This window comes from Takifugu flavidus, chromosome 14, assembly GCF_003711565.1.
Source record: "Takifugu flavidus isolate HTHZ2018 chromosome 14, ASM371156v2, whole genome shotgun sequence".
Lineage (NCBI taxonomy): Eukaryota > Metazoa > Chordata > Actinopteri > Tetraodontiformes > Tetraodontidae > Takifugu > Takifugu flavidus.
The window spans coordinates 15,066,405-15,087,433 of NC_079533.1; the positions used below are offsets into that span (position 1 = coordinate 15,066,405).

General features: G+C 43.9%; 1 protein-coding gene across 3 annotated transcripts; it reads right to left on the reverse strand.

Annotated features, from left to right (window-relative positions):
• Positions 1-1,057: 1,057 nt before the first annotated feature.
• fgfr4 (fibroblast growth factor receptor 4) lies at positions 1,058-15,755 on the reverse strand. 3 transcript variants are annotated; one of them, XM_057054719.1, is made up of 23 exons: positions 15,181-15,755; positions 13,557-13,713; positions 11,160-11,347; positions 10,948-11,086; positions 10,765-10,815; positions 10,013-10,203; positions 9,760-9,898; positions 8,944-9,216; positions 8,752-8,841; positions 8,483-8,649; positions 8,272-8,395; positions 7,419-7,609; positions 7,173-7,311; positions 6,882-7,075; positions 6,660-6,805; positions 6,191-6,312; positions 6,001-6,111; positions 5,563-5,753; positions 4,555-4,677; positions 4,095-4,165; positions 3,860-3,997; positions 3,641-3,746; positions 1,058-3,355 (listed from the first exon to the last, which is right to left on the reverse strand). In XM_057054719.1, the coding sequence occupies exons 2-23, from the start codon at positions 13,648-13,650 to the stop codon at positions 3,179-3,181; spliced, it is 3,165 nt and encodes a 1,054-aa protein (XP_056910699.1). In that variant the 5' UTR covers positions 13,651-13,713; positions 15,181-15,755; the 3' UTR covers positions 1,058-3,178. The 3 variants fall into 3 exon arrangements, with proteins under 3 accessions (XP_056910699.1, XP_056910700.1, XP_056910698.1); XM_057054720.1 differs by having other exon boundaries at positions 8,944-9,213; positions 13,557-13,759; positions 15,181-15,754; XM_057054718.1 differs by having other exon boundaries at positions 13,557-13,759; positions 15,181-15,754.
• Positions 15,756-21,029: the final 5,274 nt, after the last annotated feature.

Sequence of the window (21,029 nt, forward strand, 5' to 3'; positions counted from 1 at the left end):
TCCATTGTCATTTTCTCTTATATCTTCAGCACTTCCGGTGTGAATTGCAGTTTGCTCTCTTCAACATGAACCTAACCTTCAGCCTGAACTGATTACACAAACTTCTGCCTTGTTGACATCCTCTTTGTCTGTTTTTGCTGCCCTTCTGGACTTGGACGCTGGTTCCAGGCATCAAATGTGAATTTATTGATTTCAATGACAAATCCTGCATGAATTTTGCTCCAGAATGTTGGGAAACTTCTCAGGTAGACCTGAAGCTCAGTGGGTTTTGGAAACGTTTGAAAAAATATGTTTGTTTTCTAATTAAGTGTTATCAGTTTTGGCGTCTGCTTGTCTGATTTTTCAATGCACAGTCAGTGTGACCGAGGAGAAAGCAGGCCACATATCTAATCAGTGTTTTCTGCGCCCATAGTTAGCGTGCATTGAGGATAAAAATGCATGCATTGCATGCTCACTGATTTATTTCCAGATGAAAGGACAACTCCCCCTTCCTGTTTTGCACATGTATATGTAGGTTTTTCTTGGGTGGAGTTTAGTTCTGGAGCTAAATCACATGTTTGGACAGATGTTTTGATTTCTTCTCAGTCCACATTTAGCTCAAAAACCATTTTAGAAGCAGTGCAGTTGTAGTAGATTCCCAGTTTCAGTCATTTCTGGGGATCGATTAAAAGTTTAAATGTTAAGGAATGTTGTAAGTTTGCTCTGTTTTGAGTGCACGTTGCCCCAGAGTTTGTATAGGTTCTCTCTGGGCAGTCCAGCACAAAGATTGTAGATTGTGAAGCTGCTGCAAACAACCTTTCCAAACTATTACGATGAATCAATGAGGATGTATTGCATAAATATGTTGGAATACTCCCAAAGAAATGGAGAGAAAAAAATTCTAATTTCTAAAATGCACTAATCAAGATGATAATTACTGAGACTGAGACTAAGTGGACCTCTCCCTACTTACTAAGAGACCAAACTGTCCCTTGAGTCTAGATTTGTTCAACCCTGATTAAAATTGCTTCTTTTTTTTTTACAAATCCACAGCAAGACTGAGCCACACACCATCACATCATTTTAAATTACACTTTATTTCATACAAAACAAAAAAACAAATAAATTAGAAATTTCTAAAATAATTATCTTGAGGAGCTGTGATATTATATCTGGGAGAAACGCAGGCAGATGGGGTGTGAAGATGCAAATGACTTTGTAAATGTGACAGAGCTTCAGTCCAAAACCAGCAGCACCAACTGGATCATTGTGCTGGTGCTGGAGCCCACTATCTGCTTGACAGGAGCACAAATATTTATTTTGTATGTGTCGAATATTTGGTCTGGTCAAAACCTGGTCTCACTTGGCATCGTTGCCCTAAATAGAAATTTGGTGCAGCTGGTCCTGGTGGCTATGGATCAGCGCCAAATGTGAATCCAGATTTGTAATTTGAAAGATGGTGGCGACGGGAATAAAGATAGGGACGTTTGGGAGTGAAGAGTAGCCATTATCATAATAAGAGCCTCATAATTTGCACACAAGCTCAAGCTAACCCCCCCTCCAGGAAAAAAAAAAACTCCCTCTGGTCTGTAGTCACACCCTTTACGTCTGCAAGGGCTTCATTGTCCAGCCAGGCTGCAGACCTGAGGACCCCTCACCAACAGATTGGGTTGGGTGAAAGGATACGGCCAGACAAAGGAGGGTCCCTCCCCCTTCTACTCTATTTGAAATCAATCACACCAGCTTTCACATTCAGTATCTCCCCCCAACTCTCCGCCCTCCTCTTCTTGTCAGCAGTGGCAGTGGGCTTGGGCCAGCTCCCCAACAGAGTCCCCTCATGCTGAATTGCCCCCCCCAACCCACCACTGAGCCAGTGTCTTTGACAATGCCTTCATGTTAGAAAAGGGCTGAGAGAGTGAAGCTGTTGTTAGAGGAATACCACAAAAATGATGTCTCAGAGTTGTTGTTTTTGGGTGTAAACCTCCGGGACTTGGAACACTCCCTTCAGAAAAGCATTGAATGACTCGAAACATTTTGGTGTTTTTTATCCAACAGTAACAAAACTGGACTCCTAGTATGTAACCGAAAATTGCTGAGTACAACAAATATAACCTTTACAGGCCCCCCCCAGATAAATTTTAGGTTAGATGTGGTCGAAGCGATTGTTTTTTTACAGTAAATTTCTTCTGTAGCTTTTACCATCCTCTAATGTGGTTCTTTGACTTCATAAAAGTGGGATGATGCCATTTTACCTTAACATACAAATGTGAAGAGAGTTCACTTCCTCGTGTGGCTTTTTCCTCAACAGCAGCCAACCATCAGAGGGCAACGAGGCTCTCTTGATTATATATTAATGTTATTGGCTCATAATTTAGACTGAAAACATCTCGAGCATTGTAGATACGACGCACTTGAAACACACAAATATCCCATTCTATTGCCTTCAACAACCTTCATTTCATTTTATGAATCAGTTAGCAACTTATAATTTATTAAAAGGTAATCGTCTGTTCTGCAGTTTGATATGTACATACAATATCTTAATATTCTAATATATTCACAGGAAATCATAAATTCAGGCACTGTCTCTACAGCATCTTTCTAACAGAGAGATCCTGAGATTTAAGACCACTGTTTTCTTTTTAAATAAGTAACACAAAAGTAAAATAATCTTATATAAAGAGATTTATATTTAACAATCAGCTTCTTCTGTTTTAGCATAGCAAAATAAACTTTTAAAAAATGTCTCTCAAGCCCTGTGTTTTGGGTTCAGTCTGTGTGGAGATCATTGTCCATCGCCCTACCAAAGAAAGCATTTTGAAGAGTTTTGGGGTACCAGGGTCTCTTCTGTTGTGTTTAGTGCCGCAGGTTTTTCAGCTGTTCTCAGGCACAGGGCCAGCGCTGATTGTCCGAAGTACCGCATCTTGTTTGTCCTTGTTTCTTTAAATCACAGAAAAAAATGTCCCCATTGCCTGTTGAAGCCCACCAGCCTCAGTGCTCCACGCGAGTACATGTGTGAATAAATGCCCACCTCTAATCTAAATAAGGGCTTTTTTCTGGCACCACGATGAAGGTCAAATGGAAACCTAACTTTAGAAATACAACCATGGACGTCCAATATGGTCTCAGTGGAGGTGTCATGTCAGCCCCATGCAGTCATTTGCCTGTAACATCAGTGTCTTTATGGTGGCCTTTCAGTCTACCGCAGTGCCGTATTAATGTCCATCCGAGAGCGTACGTCGTGGTAGCCCAGCAGGCAGGGCTCGGTGGACAAGGCATCGTGAGTGAAAACGGAATCGTTATCAGATGAGCAGGAGCTGGAGGTGTCCTCGCACGATGGGGAGTATTGCTCGAAGGGAGTTGACAGGTCCAAGTACTGCGTGGGAACAAGGAGTTCAGGAGTTAGAGGAATTTCTGCTATGATTGGTGACACTGATTTACAAAACACTAATTGGAATTAATAAACAAGAGCTATTAGCTGCTGTAAGAGAGGATGGAGGTCTGTAACGGTGGTGATCTTAATGCCACTGTTCACAAACTCTGGTTTCTTCTCACCACCGTTGATGGCAGATCGCACATCTGGATGGCAGATTTTACCCACCAGTAGAAAAATGCGCGCATGCATCCTTATCAGCGGTGAATGAAAGTGTGTGGGACCCACCTCATCAGAGATGGACAGCAGCACTCTGTCCAGCTCTTCCACCAGCTGTTTGAAGGTCGGTCTCTGACTGGGAACAGCATGCCAGCACTCACGCATCATCATGTAGCTAGAAAAGTAAGAAAAATGAGGACATTATTTCTGTCAGCTTTGCAGAGGGTGATTTGTAATATCGCCACGCAGACGTTTACTGTGGAGGTTAACGGGCAAATTCCCACATACAGTTCATGTGTGCAGTTAGAGGGTTTGTCCATGCGGTGTCCTTCCTTCAGCAATTTGAAGAGCTCCTCCACGGGGATGCCCGGGTACGGTGAGCCACCCAGCGTAAAGATCTCCCACATGAGAACACCGAACGACCACCTGAGAAGAGATGCAAGTGAATCAATGAGGCTGCTCAAGTCTGCAGTGTAAGTGATGGAAATGTTCTTTCTTCAAGCACACGATAAGCTACACTTACACGTCACTCTGGTGTGTGTAGATTCTGTCAAACAAGGCTTCAGGTGCCATCCATTTCACTGGCAGCCGTCCCTGCAGGGTACACCACACATTAGCCACATCTTCAATCACCACACTCTCAGTTGATGTGTTTTTCAACCAAGTTGTACCTCTCTATGCTGACCCCCACCCCCACCACCTCCCTGTCTGTCTCAACCCTTTTCTAATTAAGTCCCATTAAGAATGCTGCCAATCAGAGAAAATATCAGACATCCGCCTTGAGGAGTTGGTCGGAGCCTGGTAGCTATGAGCTTTAAACAATCATAGACTGAGAAAAAAAACATTCTTTCATCAAATCAGATCACCAAAAATCTACTTTAAGGATACTTTTGGTTCAGTAAAAATAAAATAAAATCATTTCAGTTTTGTTAGTGGGGTTCTAATTAGAGTCAAAAACATCTGAGTGAGAAACAAACACTCACATTAGTAGTTTTCTTGTAATAATCGATTTGATGGACCCCCCTGGCCAGGCCAAAATCAGCGATCTTCATCACGTTGTCCTCTGTTACTAGGACATTTCTTGCAGCTAGATCTCTGTGAATACACTGTAGACAAGACATAAAACAGAGAAAATCAGTTTAAGGTCAACAGCAGGGTTTCCAGATTAGGTTATAATGCAGCAAACTCTTAGATTTATGGAAAGACTGGAATTATTTGAGTCTCCCGTTCCCTCTTTTTCTTTCAAAACTGTCACACGAGCTAGTACATGAGAAGGATAAACATGATTCTTGCATTTTCCCCTGTAAAGTTAGCACACAATGAAACAACGAAAACTGAAAGGCCTTTATATAGAAATGCTGAAGGTTTAAGTAAAAACAACATTCTGTGTGGAAAAAAGAAAAGCGCTGTTTCCCCACACTGAATGGATGTCATTATTTTTATTTTGGTTTTCATTTTAAATAGATGTGGGATTTGTGGGGATGCACAGAATGAAGCAGTCTTGGTTTGTGGGTCTCCCTTTAATGAAGGGTTAGACTCAGGCTCCTGCATTCTTTGGAGGCCGTAGAGCCAGAAACCTAATGCCTGCCTACATCCAGACGAGGGCTCTGCTGTCTGTTTGCTAACAGATTTATGGAGGCACTAAAAAGGACAAAGACCTGGGCTGAAGGGATGGACAGATGGATGGAAAAGAGTAAACAGGACTGAAGGGACAGCGGCTAGTTGGCTGAGACACCGACTAGCAGACAAAGAGACGTGGTGATAAGAAGCAGGCAGACAGACTGGATGCTGGGTAAATGAAAGGAACAAAACAGAGTGGGTGGAGAGGGAAAGACAGAGCCAACCAGCAGTGAAACTGGACCAAAATATTCTCCCTGAAGATGATGTGCCCCATGTAAAAATCACACACTAAGCCGTCTTCTTGACATCAAAGCCAGATTAAAGCAATGTTGATTTTAGTCTGCTAAAAGATTTGAAGATGCTCGCCTTACCCTTTTAGATGCAAGGTACTCCATCCCTCTGGCAACCTGGTAGGCGCAGGAAAGCAGGTCTTTGAAGGTGAGCTGTTCTTCAGGCACCTTGGTGACATCAAAGGTGTAGTCCATGCCCGGGGGTCTCCGTGCCCGCAGGTATTCCCTCAGACTACCTTTAGAGGCATACTCCACCAGAACATAGAGAGGGCCTGAGGGCAGGGAGGAGAACGCAAATTAGACAAGGGGACTGCTACCATCCTGTTTTAGCCTAAAGGTTTGGGACCACCAACTCTGAGACACCAAATTACACTGTTGTTGTGATTCACATTAAAGAGAAGATCCAGGATGGAGTTTAAAGCATTGTTTTGTCACAAAGTAAGGTGCGTAAGAACGTGTGTCAACAAGAAGGAAAACATCCTTTAATCAAAGCATTCCAACTACAGATCAGGAACCTACCATCTTGTGTGCAAACTCCGAGCAAGTTGATGATGTTCTTGTGTTTATCCATCACCTTCATCAGCTCCATTTCTGAGATGAGGTCAGCCAGATCTTTGTCCGTGGCATCATCTATAGGACACAGTTATCTCGTAAAACAAGGTCCCCTGAACTGACAGTGTTTCTTGTTTGTGTGTTGTTTGCCTCCTACCTTTGAGCATCTTAACTGCCACAGTGGTGGCTTGATCAGGGGAGTCCTTGTTGATACCGTAGGCCTCGGCTCTGACCACTTGTCCGAAGCAGCCCTCTCCTAGAGGTTTGCCCAGCGTTAAACTACAGGGAGAATGAGTGAAAATCAGTGAAAATAAAAATGTCTAAATGAAAACTACACAGAACTATAATTTAGGGCTCTTGTTTCTTAAAATACTAGTCGGGGAAGGCAAAAATGGGTTGTGGACTTCTTTCTTTTTACATCCCCACATTATGTGACCCGAACATTAAAATGAACCTACATTGCTAAGGCCAAACCAAGCTCAAAATACTCTCTTTGCAAGGGGCAGGAATTTTAATAATAAGTCAGTCTTGTTGAAGCCCACAATTTCAAAACCCAGCTCTTTCACCAGACAAAATTACTTTCCATCATTTTAAAACGTTGAGTTTCTTAACTGCTGACAACTTACTTCTCCCGGGGGAACTCCCAGTCTGGGTCATAGGGCAATTCAAACTCCAAGACACCAGCCAGCATGGGCGAGCAGCTGGATGAGAGACGGGCCACCCTCATTAGTGACGCACTGGACTTTCCCGATGAGTTGGACTCCACTGAATACTAAAGAAAAGGAAATGATGTTTAGCTCTAGCGCTGGTGTTTTCACTATGTGCTAGTTGCAAACTGGTCCCCTTACCTGTCTGCGAAGGGGAAACTTGGACAGTTTCTGCACTGGCAGGGCATCAAATGGTTCTCTTCTGGGCTGCACTTGCATCCGACACAACACCACAATAATAGTGGCCATAATCAGAGCCAGGAAACCACAAACATAGATGATGATGTCAGTGTACTTGGTTTCCATGGTGTCCATAGAGTCTGCTGCTTCCTCTTCTATTGAAATAAATGTGCATCAGCATCCAGTAAACACCAGGTCATTAAGAATTCAAGCCTACTCTGCACAAAATCCACCCGGATGTTGGTTCTTTACCTGAAATGACAGTGAGCCAGGCAGACTGATGGGCAAATCCAATTGAATTTCCTGCCAGACAGGTGTACTCTCCTGCATCCTCCATGGTGACTTTAGACAGGTAGAGCACCTCCACATCGGACATGTTCAAACTGCCAGTCTATGCAACACAAATTCAGAAGAGACACATGAACCACCAGAGCAACACAAGTGTTTGGCATGTTTCCTGAAGGTTATTATTTTTTTCTGGCTCTGCCCAAAACCAACCTTGAGTATCTGAACATAGGGTGTTCCATCAGGGCTGTAGCGGCTCCCGTTTCGTTCTATGTGTTTGAGCCACTGAATGTGAGGCTGGGCATCGCTGTAGACCTTACAGTGTAACTGGACATCAGTGCCGACCACCGCTGTGGTGTTTGCAGGCAGTCCAGCCTGAAGGATTGGCCGGTGTGGAGAACGTTCTGTAGCAGGAAGAAGGAGGAGATGATTGATCTGTGCCAGGCTGACCTTTACAGTCAAGGATATAAAGGTAATTAATAGACAGAATCATATTTAAAGCCTAAAAGAAGGAAGATATTGAATATAGGACATAATGATCCAGACATTGTCTTCTTGGATTGCTGGCAAACATCGCTGTTGTGCAAACAAACATCTAAAAATGGCAATTGTGCAGGAAATTTTTGGGATGAAAATCTGTTCAATTAGTGCATCTCTTTGTCTGCTGCTGAGGGAATTTCCTTTGATCTGTGGCCACTTTCATTCTCTGATCTTATTAACCATCTCGTTAGTCCTCTCCCCCTTTTGACTGGGACGGAAACTGACCTCGCGGTGGACAGACAGTGAACAAATGAACAAACAAACTACATTCTTCTGTCAAACTGAAAACCGGTAACGATGCATGACCATCCACATCTGACTCACTGTCACACTCCCATCTCCTCCCCCACCTATGCCATCTATCATGCTAGATAACATCCAAAAGAGTGTGTATGCACCATTGCATGCATGTGTAAACTGATGATTTAAGCTAATAATTAATCACTTTTACATTAGTCACTTTCCTGCAAAGAATAAATATGACAAGTAGTTATTTAGGTTGAAGAGACCAAAATACAAAAATTACCAAGGACATCGAGGACATAGCTGTGATAGATGGATCCATATTTGTTCTCCACCACGCAGGTGTAGTTTCCTCTGTCTGAAGGTACCACACTCTCCATTACCAAACTCCAATGCTGATGTCTTAGCTTGAGAAAAATGGATAAGCAGGATTGTTAATAGACACAAATATTAATCATCAATTTATCTTCAGAATAAGGCAACAGACTGCTTACCTTGATACCTCCAATGCGATGTTCTCCCCTAAATTCGCGCCCATTTTTGAGCCACCTGATACTCGGCATGGGACTGCCCATTGCCGGACAACGAAACTTGACTGTGTTTCCTGCTGGAACAGCGTACAGCTTCTTCTCCATACGCTGGATATGTGTCCAGTAGGGACCTGTGGACATGCAATATGTGCTCAGCCAAAAGTCTCAGAAGAAGCCGGGAGGATAACTATGTGCTAATTACACATAATGTCAAAGTTATCCTTATTACGGACCTTTGGAGATGTAAACCTGGTCGTTCTCTATTTCTGCCGATGAGTCCTGCAAGTCATTATCCTCATCGTCGTCACCTGACCCCATTGAATCTGGAGATGTAACAAATGATTCATGTGAATAGATTTTAATTAAATTCATCACAATGGAACATTTATGACCAAATCTCCTTTAATTAACTGTGCTTTCCTCACCTGCCACAGTGATGGTGAAGTTTCGATTGGGTTCTTTGTGCCCCCTGAGGACACAAACATAAACTCCAGAGTCCTCGTATGTCACATCTGCGATTTCTATGACAGGACCACGGATCTGAACACGGGGCGTGGGCAGAACCCGGAGGCCATCCTTGTACCAATTGAAGGCCATGCCGGGTCTGGTGTTGATGTCACAACGCAACTTGAGAACATTCCCCGGCTCCAGCACAAGATGTTCTGAGGTGTCTTCGTTCAGCTCTTCCAGAACATCTGCTGAAACATGGCTGCATTGTGAGCATTTTTACCATTTCAGCTTTGATTAATTTACATTACTACTAGCAAACCAGTTATTCCTTTATCACCCCTTTTAGAAACCCTCTCAACTGTGACCTTCAGTTATTGTCAGAAACCCACCCCCACCAACACACAATGAAATTACCATGGAGACCAGAAAGCCTAACCAACCCTGTCCTCCTCCACACACACCCCCTCAGCTCCTCCTAACACAGCCCTGCCACTCCCCCCACCCCACCCCACTCCAAAAAAGGAGAAAGAACGACTGGAGCTAATGAACATGTTGCAGCGTGACAGTGGACACAGGGTAAATCTGAGAGGCAGTGAAGGTTCACTGAAGATCTAAGTGAGTGAACAGAGGAAATACGTTAAATCCAGCGTTTGAGCCCCCACAGATGGTCACCATAACATCTTCAAGAGTCTCATTATTGAAATAAATGTGCATCAGCATCCAGTAAACACCAGGTCATTAAGGATTCAAGCCTACTCTGCACAAAATCCACCCGGATGTTGGTTCTTTACCTGAAATGACAGTGAGCCAGGCAGACTGATGGGCAAATCCAATTGAATTTCCTGCCAGACAGGTGTACTTTCCTGCATCCTCCATGGTGACTTTAGACAGGTAGAGCACCTCCACATCGGACGTGTTCAAACTGCCAGTCTATGCAAGACAAATTCAGAAGAGACACATGAACCACCAGAGCAACACAAGTGCTCCATGTTCGGCACGTTTCCTGAAGGTTATTATTTTTTTCTGGCTGTGCCCAAAACCAACCTTGAGTATCTGAACATAGGGTGTTCCATCAGGGCTGTCGCGGCTCCCGTTTAGTTCTATGTGTTTGAGCCACTGAATGTGAGGCTGGGCATCGCTGTAGACCTTACAGTGTAACTGGACATCAGTGCCGACCACCGCTGTGGTGTTTGCAGGCAGTCCAGCCTGAAGGATTGGCCGGTGTGGAGAACGTTCTGTAGCAGGAAGAAGGAGGAGATGATTGATCTGTGCCAGGCTGACCTTTACAGTCAAGGATATAAAGGTAATTAATAGACAGAATTATATTTAAAGCCTAAAAGAAGGAAGATATTGAATATAGGACATAATGATCCAGACATTGTCTTCTTGGATTGCTGGCAAACATCGCTGTTGTGCAAACAAACATCTAAAAATGGCAATTGTGCAGGAAATTTTTGGGATGAAAATCTGTTCAATTAGTGCATCTCTTTGTCTGCTGCTGAGAGGATTTCCTTTGATCTGTGGCCACTTTCATTCTCTGATCTTATTAACCATCTCGTTAGTCCTCTCCCCCTTTTGACTGGGACGGAAACTGACCTCGTTCTGTCTGACGCAATATGCAGTTAAACCCCTGGATAGTTGGTATTTCAAGTATTAAGGGAGTGTCCCCACAAGTCTCAAGCTCCCACCCATTTCCTTTTCTTAGGACAACTACCTGACAGTTCGACTGATATGAACTATATAGTTGTAACTTGTGACTATATATGACCAAAGGTTACAATGACTGAAAAAAGTACCTGGAGCCCTTTTAAGATCAGCCAGGTCCTTTGTACTGGAAACAACAGTAACTGTGGAAGAGGAGCAATGTGGTTACAATTGCATTCATTTATAAAATAGGGAAAAAAACACAGTGGGTTCCTCTGTTACATTAGCATCTTAATTAATGTGCATTTGTATGAAAACCCTTTTAAACTTCTTACCAGGCAGAACTTCCAGCCATGCGGACTGCATCGCCTGGCCTGTGGGGTTCTTGGCCATGCAGATGTATTCTCCAGCGTCCTCTGTTGTGACATTGTGCAGGTGTAGTGTGTACACCTTTGATGCATTGCTCTGCAGAGCCTGCACCAGAGAAATTATTTTAAGGAAGAGTTCCAAATGGGGAAAAGAGAATCAGAAGTGAGAGCTTGCTCACAGTCAGTTCCCGAGGGCGTGGTGGTCCTTCTAGGGTCTGTCCAGACACGCTGTCCTCCTTCTTCAGCCACTGAACCTTGGTGGACAACGGTCGATGGACCTTACACACCAGCTTGGCCTGGCCACCGACCACTGCTGTGGTGTTTTCTGGGAAGCCTGGCACCATCAGGGGCTTGAACACCCTAAGATCTGAGCAAGAAAAATAGATTTTAGCTATTTCTGGAAGGAGCATTTATTTATTATTTCGTTTAGAGTAAATAATTCCTTCTCCCTCACCACAACTGAGATAGAAATTGTAGGAAAACACCTCCTGGTGGTTTCAGTTTACCTGTGAATGGTTTACTGAGGGAGGTGCACGATGTTCCTCAACAACCGTTGTCTTTTAATGCTACCATGAATGAGTGCCCAGATAACCCAGCAACTATCGTGTCACCATCAGAGACAGTGCCATCCATTCAGTGGGTCACTTGCCCATTCATGTGCTTGCACACTCGCTCACTGGAGCATATGTGTGCCCTGGCCAAGGACCTCACTTACTGTTCAGTCACTCAGAACGAGCAATTTTCCAGGGCAATTTTCTGTCTGATTGCTTCCTACAAGTGGTTACAGAATAGGGAATCTGTCCTGGCTCTGTTTTATTTTTACTGCTGGAGCACATGTAGAGATAAGGTACATAAATGAATACAACGATGATCTTGTCAGAGGAAAAAAACCAAACTGGTCAAAGGAGGGGAAAAGGTAAGGGAAGAGGCTAGTGTGACTGTAACCATCTGAATGAATGAAATATGGGCGATCTGAACATCAGTACTAAACCAGTGATGGACCACTGCTAATGAACCTTTGAGGAGTCTGCCCTGGAGATGAACTTGCGGCAGAGTGTGAATTGTCACCCAGAGGCGAGGGGGCAAACAAAACACAACACAACACAAACAGACCACTCAGCCTGTGTGAGCCAACCAGCCAGCATGGCCTGCCATCCGGCCGGGCTGGCAGCTGAGCGGAGGGCTCTGTGAAGAACCGCCAGGATAATGAGCCACCCCGTATTGTGAATGTGGTGCTGATGCGTGCATCCGAAATAAACCGATTGACTGATCCCATCAAACAGGTGGTATCAACTCAACAGCAGTCGACCGAATCAATCATTTCAGTAGATGCTGGTCTATACACTAACAATTAAGTACAAAAAAGAACAGTTTTAATAATGTGACACTAAATTCAACTGTAGATCTAGTAAGATTAGAAATGTAGTCAGTCTAGGCTGTGAAGTTCAAGGAGATGCTTTTGGACAATGAAACCTTCTCGTCTCTTGCTTCTCAGCATTGGGACGACTGGATAATGACCAGGATTACTCTTGCTATGGGTTGAACTGCTCCATTGTGAGGTCAACTTCAGAGTTTTAAGTTCCGCCAGTGACTGATTTGTATGAACAGTTGGATAAAAGGCCCTCTATTGTGTAATCTATCATTAGCACGATCTTGCATTTATGCTATAGTTTGTTGGCAGTCAGTTAGCTGCTCGAGTCTGACCAGCAGATGCACTCCTTACAAAAATGCTAACCCAGTTATCCAACGCAGAGATCAAAGGAAACAGTGGCATTTATCTGGCACAATGTCAGACTCTGGGACAAACCAATTAACAGTCTTTCTATTTTTGTGACTAAAGATGCTATGAGTTGGTGTCAAAAGGAACAATTAAATGGTCAATAAAAATTGAAATCACAAAACAGTCTTTGCTAAAACGTTGCGTCCACAGCTGCGGATGTCACGTTGTGCGACCTTAAGATCTCGATTCTTTGTGTCACCCCGCTGCTCTTCTGCTCTGTAAATAAACCTTAAAAGCCTTTTCTTGCTGAGCCCCAGCAGCAAGCCCTGGCTGGCCTCGCTTGTCCCTACAAAGTGGGGGCCACAGACATAGAAGCAGACAGCTTCTGCGCGCGATGCCTCTGGGGCACCAATCCACATTGTCTTTCATCATTTCACACACGTCCCGAGAAAAAGTGTCCTGCTGACGCCCTTTAATCCGAAACACCAGAGTTTGTTTGTCTAACACCCTGATTGTAATTGACAGTTATGCTGTTTATAACATTTTAACAGAAAGTACAGACAATGGCTGACTTTTTGCTGTTTGTCTGTTTGTAAAGCGTGGATGAAAAACCCCTCTAGTCCCCCTCTTCATCCTCTACAGCTGGCACGCAGCCCAACAGATTTACACTTCCGAGCCTGGGGGCCTCAGATGGATCAGGTAGCACAATTTACAGCAGCAGAAAACACCGAGAACTTTTTTCTGCCCTCTGTATTCGGACCACAGAGTCCTTCTTTATGACTGAGCCTAGTTCTAGTTAAGTGCATCTTTTGGGGGAAGTTATAGATGAATCTGATTCACACCAGACGTGCCATACCTTTAGTCCTTCCGTCGGCGATGACACGAGCTGAGATCCTGTCCATCAAACACAGCAGGAGAGCGTAAAATGTGACCCTGGACATCTTCTTCATTTGATGTGTCTTGTGGCTAGAAGGCAGCAGTAGACCCTGGAAGCCTGAGATTGGCCTCACACCCTGGACACAGGCATCGGAAGAGCCCCAATGTCACAAAAGCCTGATCCTGCGGACACCAACAAGGCATTAGAGATGGTTAATTCTGCTGACCACAACCCAGATTTGGAGGTTTGAGCTCAGCCTTTGCAGTTCTGTTGTAAGCCAGGTGGCAAAAAATAAGCAATGGTTGGAAGCAGCTGTCCTGCGAACTGTCCCACTAATGTGCTTTACATTGTCCAGGCTGGTCTGTGTCATGAATAAGAAGCAGGGTTGTTACAGCCTGTTGTTTGTCAATGGACAGTTCTTAATGTGCTCCTGGATAATGGCCACTTAGAAAAACGCTCAAAAACTGCTAGTAAGCTACACAATCTGAAATGTGTCACTATTAATACAAGAACCCTAAAATCCTCAGTTTCGTGAGTTTGTAAACTGACTCCGTCTAACAAACATGTTCATACATAAATGTTACAACGTCCTGTGATTTTAATGTCAGATATATGGCCCGCGACAATCTCAACATTAATTGAATTCCAGGGGAAAACGACCTGTAATTATCAGATCAATCACAAACTTCAAATCCAACCCTTGAGGCCACAGAACAAGAACATTAAAGGAAAAATGTGACGATTTCGCTGCGGTGATTGAGGCCGACAGGCGCCAGAGTCCCGGTGCGTGCGCTCCACGCACGAAGACTGCGCCCTCGCCCACTCACACACACCGTTTAGAGAGACCAGCTCCCTGAATGAAACGTATTCTTTGTCAATTAAGCGCTGAAGGAAAAAGTGTTTTTCTCCTGCTGCTGTTAATTCCGCTGGTGCGCCGCTGCGTTCAGCTGGAGCCAAAACACTTGTACTGTACACCGCTCCTCACCTCAAGGCACACTGGAGCCTTTTCTTTCCAAATCGCTGCACATACTGACACGCAGATAGCACGCCATAAAGACGCCAAAGTTGTTTTTAGTCCAAAACAAGTAAAAGCCAGTCCGAAGCGCGTCTGCTGCCGCGAGTCAATCACCCCGATCGATCCAGTGCTCAATAAAATGTGTGTCGTGTAAAACGTTTGGCATTTGGCAAATGTGATGTTTCGCCCAATGCATATAGTTTTCACAGTAACCTACTGTAATTATTAATTCTTCATCGGGATGATTGAGACGTGGTGTCAGACTACAATCCGCTCGCACCGCCTCAAACTGTCTTTTAAATAATCATTGTGGGGTTCAATGTCTACAAAGTGTTTTGCTCCTCGTGTTGCAAAATACAACAAAGTTATGCTGTAGTGTCTCTCTGAAAAATCACAATTTTTCCGCGTGTTATAAAAAGTAAATACTCAAAAAACACTTTTAAAATGATTTCATAAAACACTGAAATTAGATTGCAGAGCAATAAAATCCCCCCGACTCACTTTGGGGTTCGGAGTAAATGAATGGGTGAAGCTGAAATTGCGTGAATCTTCCACATTTACCAGCTGTCTCAGTCTGTTTTCACCCACCTTTTCCCTCCTGGTTCGCCCTCGCAGTGGTGACTGGCACCAGGCTGAGAGTTCACACCTTGTCCCGGTCAACGCAAGCGAATCCTGAAATCCTCATTGGAGCTTTGCCACCTTCCAAAACAGTCGTGATCTTCGGTTGTTGTGTGTATCCAACCGAAAGCCTTGTATATCCAAAAACGACACGAACGGCAGCTACCGGGCTCTTTCTGGCTGAAGGAAAGAGCAACTAAACCCCTGCGAGCAAAGTCCACTCCGGCTTTGGAGTGCTAGATCCACGAAGAGAACGAAAACAGATCCAACGTGGCGAGGAAGAAAGAAACAGATTGTGTGAGGCAAAGGCGGGTGGCCCACGACTATTCTTGAAAGTTCTCTTTACGCGCGTCTTTACGCAGCGCTTGTGCCAACTCTCCTCTTTCTCTGGGAGTCCGTCCTGGTGAGATCTGAGCTCTGTCGCTGGAAATGTGAAGCTCAGCCTCTTCTCTCCGGTTCTTTAGCAGAGAGGGAGAGGGGGGCGAAAGAGAGAGAGAGTGAGTAAGTCCTCCTCCAACACACCGCTGCTCTCCGGACGGCAGTCACAACAACAATGGCCTGAGAGCGGCCAGGGGAGCAGAAGGAGGAGGGAGGCGAGAGGGGAGGGGTGCGCTTCTCTTACCCCCACAAAACACCCCCTCGCCTTAAAAGCTGGCAAATAAACCGAAGACAGTCCGTCTGTCCTCCTGTTAAAACACATTTCTGGAATTCGGAGGGGGGATATGAATTAAAGTTATATTGAATCCTTTCCCCAGGGACGTAAATCAGGTTGTCAAAAAGGTTTTATTTATGACGCCCCGATTTATTGCGGTGTAATAGCCCTTTATGCAAACACAACATCAAGGCTCCTTTAGAGGACGCATTCAATGTTGTTTCAGAGACGTGGCGCAGTGAATTACCGCCACCTTTTAATTGCATCATCGTAAAAAAACAAACCCCATAATCTCATTAGCTGAAGCAGAGAATCAAGATTTAACATTTTAAGGCTCCAAGTGGCACTGTCGCGCCCTGAGATCGGCGATTTTCCACATGTGACGGATCGCATCAGGGAACGTGTTCAAAGTTGGCAAACAATACATGCAAAGTACATAAGAATTTGAAGTGTGGCGTAACAGCTGCAGGACAAATAAATGCATCTGAGCCAGGGGGAAGAGATAAAGGCTGATTAACTTTCCTTCCCCAGACATTTGTAAGTAGTCCATCCTCTAAATACAGAAAAGAGGTGGAAATGTGCTTATTTGGGTCTCCAAAGAGGCCTTTGACATTCACCAATCTACATATGTTTTCATTCCTTGGAACTTGATGAACATTGAACAGTTTTACTTGAATTTTGGTCATGCATGACATCTGTCTGGATCAGGGTATTAATGGATTAATTATCTGTCTCAAATGTCCTTATCTTTAAAGATTCTGGGAGTAAAGTTTAGCAGGTCTCACTTTAGAAGTTTCCTAAAATGTGTTCGGGTTTTATTTCTTGCTGCTGGACAGAATTTTTACGTGAAGAGAGACGGGAAGTTCCGGGAATCAGAGGGGAATCACAACATACAAAGGTCCTGGCCTGGATTCAAACAAGGTTATGTGATACCTGCCTCAGCCAAGTGAGAAAAGACCCCTGCAGAAGTTCACTACTAAAACTGGGCAAATAAACTCCTGCTGCCCAGAAACTAGCCAAAAATAACTTAATAAATCACAGAAATAATCCTTTGGCGTTTATATGCGGGTCAAACTCCTAATGTGGACTTGTTATCGATGAGTTCAGCTGAAATTTATGTGATGAAATAAATTCCAGATTTGACCTTTGACCCTGCACAGTGGTACTTCGCGTCACAGGGCGCTTTACAGCGAAAGTCAAAGTACACAAATAAACGCAGCAAAGCGGAAGTCATAAAGCAGATAAGGGCTGAGCCGATGCCAGTCGGCGCTGCGTGAACCGACCACTGACAGATGTGTTTGTGTCATTCTTGGCTACATGTGAGTCGACACTCATTATTGGTGATGTGCATCTAGAATCCTGCAAATTTTACATTCAAAAGTACTTTTTAAGCCACTCAAAGTCAGTACGTTGTGGTTTTCCTGAAACAAATGATCTGAAGATTTTTATCCTGCACTGATTGCAGGAAATCTGGAGGAAATTATGGAGCGCTTTAATTTCCTGCATTTTGAATCGCAGCACACTCGTGTATAAAGATGTAACATTTGGACCTGGACATTCTTCTCATTCACAGCTGAACAGCCAGGGAAGACACTAAAAGTATGTGTGTGTGTGTGTGTGTGTGTGTGTGTGGTGTGTGTGTGTGTGTGTGTGTGTGCGTGTGTGTGTGTTGAAGGTGCCTGATTATGAGATACCTGTGTTTTGGGAGGAGACTGCAGTGTTAATGTTATTGCACTTTGTTGTTGTGCTAATGAGAGCGAGGTGGGATTCCCGGCGCCTCCACTGCTCAACGCAAACACCTATATTCAAAGACCCATTGACACACCCCTCAATTAAGCATTTAAAGTAAATACACTGAGTTTTTCATAGCAGTTGATCCACTTACCATCGACTTACGTGCCAGAATTAGTGGTGATAAAGAGATTGCTTGACTCCTGTACTTCATGAAAGGCTTCAGTCGACAGTCAGAAGCCGTCGGCTCCATTAGAGACGGGACATTTTCTGACAGCTTAAAACACTTGAAGTGTAAAGAAATGTTCATAAGTAACAGACTTGGAATCAGCTCAGTTCAGTCACATGACAATCTGCAGCAGGGAGAGCAACCAAGAGCTGAAAGATATCCGAAAATTGGACTCTTAAAATGTAAGATAGTGGTCCGTTTCTGGCTTCTCTGCATTGATGATCCTAACTGTAGATTTTTTCTTTGGTCATCAAATCTATAATTTTTCCCTTTCAGCGCTGAGCAGACATGTAATTATTACTATGGACAAAAGACACAGCATATGTGAGATGTCCTCTAATCATAATCTGGATTATTGGAGGCCACTGTTGTTCATTTAAAAGAGGCAGATTAAGAATTTTTTTAATCTCTCGCTGGTAAAGCAATAATCTGGAGCTTCCGTCTTAACTTTTGACCTGCACTTATGACGGGTTTGTTCATTTTATTTCTAAGTCAGTTCTGTTTGATGATGTCAAGGCTCAGAATAAGGATCTTATTCCTAATCTTCTTTTAGTCATACCCGACAAGAGTAAAGTAAATTTTCCTGAGCCCAGCAGAGTTATTCTGTTCTTCCAGAGCAAACTTGTTTCATCTGTGTGCTATGTGACTGATGTGCATTCTTGTCTAATGTAGCCTAATTACATTTTTTTTTTCATGGGAGGGGGTGTTTTTTTAATCATCGTTCCCATTTGGGGCTTTTGGGAAGCCAAAAATATTTTATTAATATTCAGTTAAGTGTTTTTTGTTCCTGTCTGCGTGATGGGGCGTGCTGGAGCCCATCCCAGTGAACACACACGTAGCGCGCTCACACACTTATACCTTGGGGTAATTTAGAGTCTCTAATCAACTTAATGGGCACGTTTTTGGACTGTTGGTGGAAAACCAGAGTGCTCGGAGAAAATCCGTGCAGACACAATCAGAACACACAAACTCCCGTTGACGGACACAAATCTAAGAAGAAACCCTGGAACCTTTGGCTCCAGTATCACCATTAAGGCCAGTAAAGATGGTCAAAATGGTGGAGAGTAAGACAACAACGACACAGAGCAATGAAAACAATTCTACTGTACTCTTTGACTGCGAGACCAGGACGAGACCTTCTGTTCCACCTCTTTATCTGATGACATCAGAGATATGGGGGATCCCTCCCGAAGCCCCCAGGGTCCAGATAGCATTGATAGCCTGCTGCATACTGATGTTATTGCAAATGAAGAGAAGCAGGGCTGGTTGGTGCCTGACAGCTGATAACAGATTGGGGAGGAGGGGGGAAGGGCCACGTTGGGGTAAATGATAATCGCCAGGGTGAGGTGAGGTTAGAGGAGGGAAAGTGAGGTGGACTAAAGGTCAGAAGGAATGCGTGAGGCGTGGCTGGTCGCTCATTAGTCAGCCTCACAGTGGGGACACATTTTAGAAACACTGACTTTCATTGATATTGAAATTTTACACAGTTGAACGAACAATTATTTCCAAGAAAAAGACACATAAGCTAATGTGCAAATTTCACCTGAAAGCCTATTTTTTCTTAACTTGCTGTTAATATACATAAACATATAAATCTTTGCCCATTGCTGGGAGCTACAAACTGATATCTGACAGTGAACGATTGCTGGAATTTGGGTAATGTAGAGGTCAGAACTCATGTTTGAGCTTCTGTCAATTTCACACCTGCAGCCAGCCAACGGCTGTGTGGCACGATGCACGTCTCAGGACGCTTGAGTGTGTTTTAACCTACATTTAAACAGTCAACCCTAACAAGAAAGGTTTATTAAGATGATCCCTAATCTGCACATGCAAAATGGGCTCCGTGTAGGTTTGCTGTGACCAAATCAACTAGTACAGCTAAGAGTGTGTGTGTGCTCCCACGCTGCTTGGCTGCCGCTCCCATTGTTGTGTGTTTGTGTTAATCATTACCTGTGATGTTTGCAACTCAATGGGACGAGCTGGCAGTGCGGGCTTTGTGATGCGGGGGGGGGGGGGCCATGCTGCCAAAACACGGGGCTAAAAGAGAGGCTGAGCCGGCAAGGCCAGCGGGGGAAGGAGGGACCAGAGAGGGCAGGTTAATGGGGAGGTTCTAAAGATGCTGAATATGTCGGGTTGAATTTACAGGAGCACAGATAAACATGTGGACTCATAAATATGGCCTGATCACAGACAATGTGTAAGGCATAACATAAGATTTGCATTCTGCATCTGTAAATACATTATTTTAAAATGTCTCAGACAATAAAGGAGGTTTATAGCTTTAATATATCTTAATATATTATATAATATATCTAAGACGCCATTATATGAACACAAAACAATGAAGATTCAAAGCTACATTTAATCACAAACCTCACAAGTCTGAACCAACTGACCCAATCTCACATACATCAGCACAACTTTCTCAGAGTTGAAGCTCAACTCTTTCCAACTCTTTTGTACCATTTAGAAAAGCTCCCTGGAATCTGTTTTGATTCAGGGTGGTGCATCATCTGCACACATTATCTTCACATTGTTTTAGCTGCTCTCCAAATATGTGGACTTCACATTTTACAATTGATTTGTGGTTCATTTTCTGAGCATTTGTCTCTTTTTTACAACAAGAAGAAGTAAACTGATATTAAATGAAATAACAGTGGAAGAACAGGCAACAGCATCTGTGCAGGGTTTAAATCTTACATGCAGTACTCTTGTAATTTGGGAACCAGGTAGGTGTTTCTGCCTTAGTATAACCTTTCCTTCTTTGTTAATGTGGGACATTAATGCTCATCTTTTCACTAAGACACATACGCACCCTCCTACACACACCTCTACATACCCAGCTGTTTGCATGAAGATGGATATCAATGACAGCCACTGTTTTCTCTCGTACTCTTCTCCCTTTCTTCTCTTTGGTTACATAATCACATCCAGCTGGGGAGTCCCGGGTCCCCCCTGACCAACACACAGAAGGCTGAACCCTGCTTGAACCCCGCTGCTTTAATTAATCTCACTGACTTTGTTAATTATTTGTTTGGCTGGCTGACTGCCTCTCTCTCTCTCTCTCTCTCTCTCTCTTCCTCTGTCTCTCTCTCCCTCTCACTCGCTCTATGTCTGCATGTGCATGTGTGTGACCGTGCCACCTTCACCTGCCACATGAATGATTAAAACTTTAAAGTAATTATTTTTGATAATATTACTTGTTTT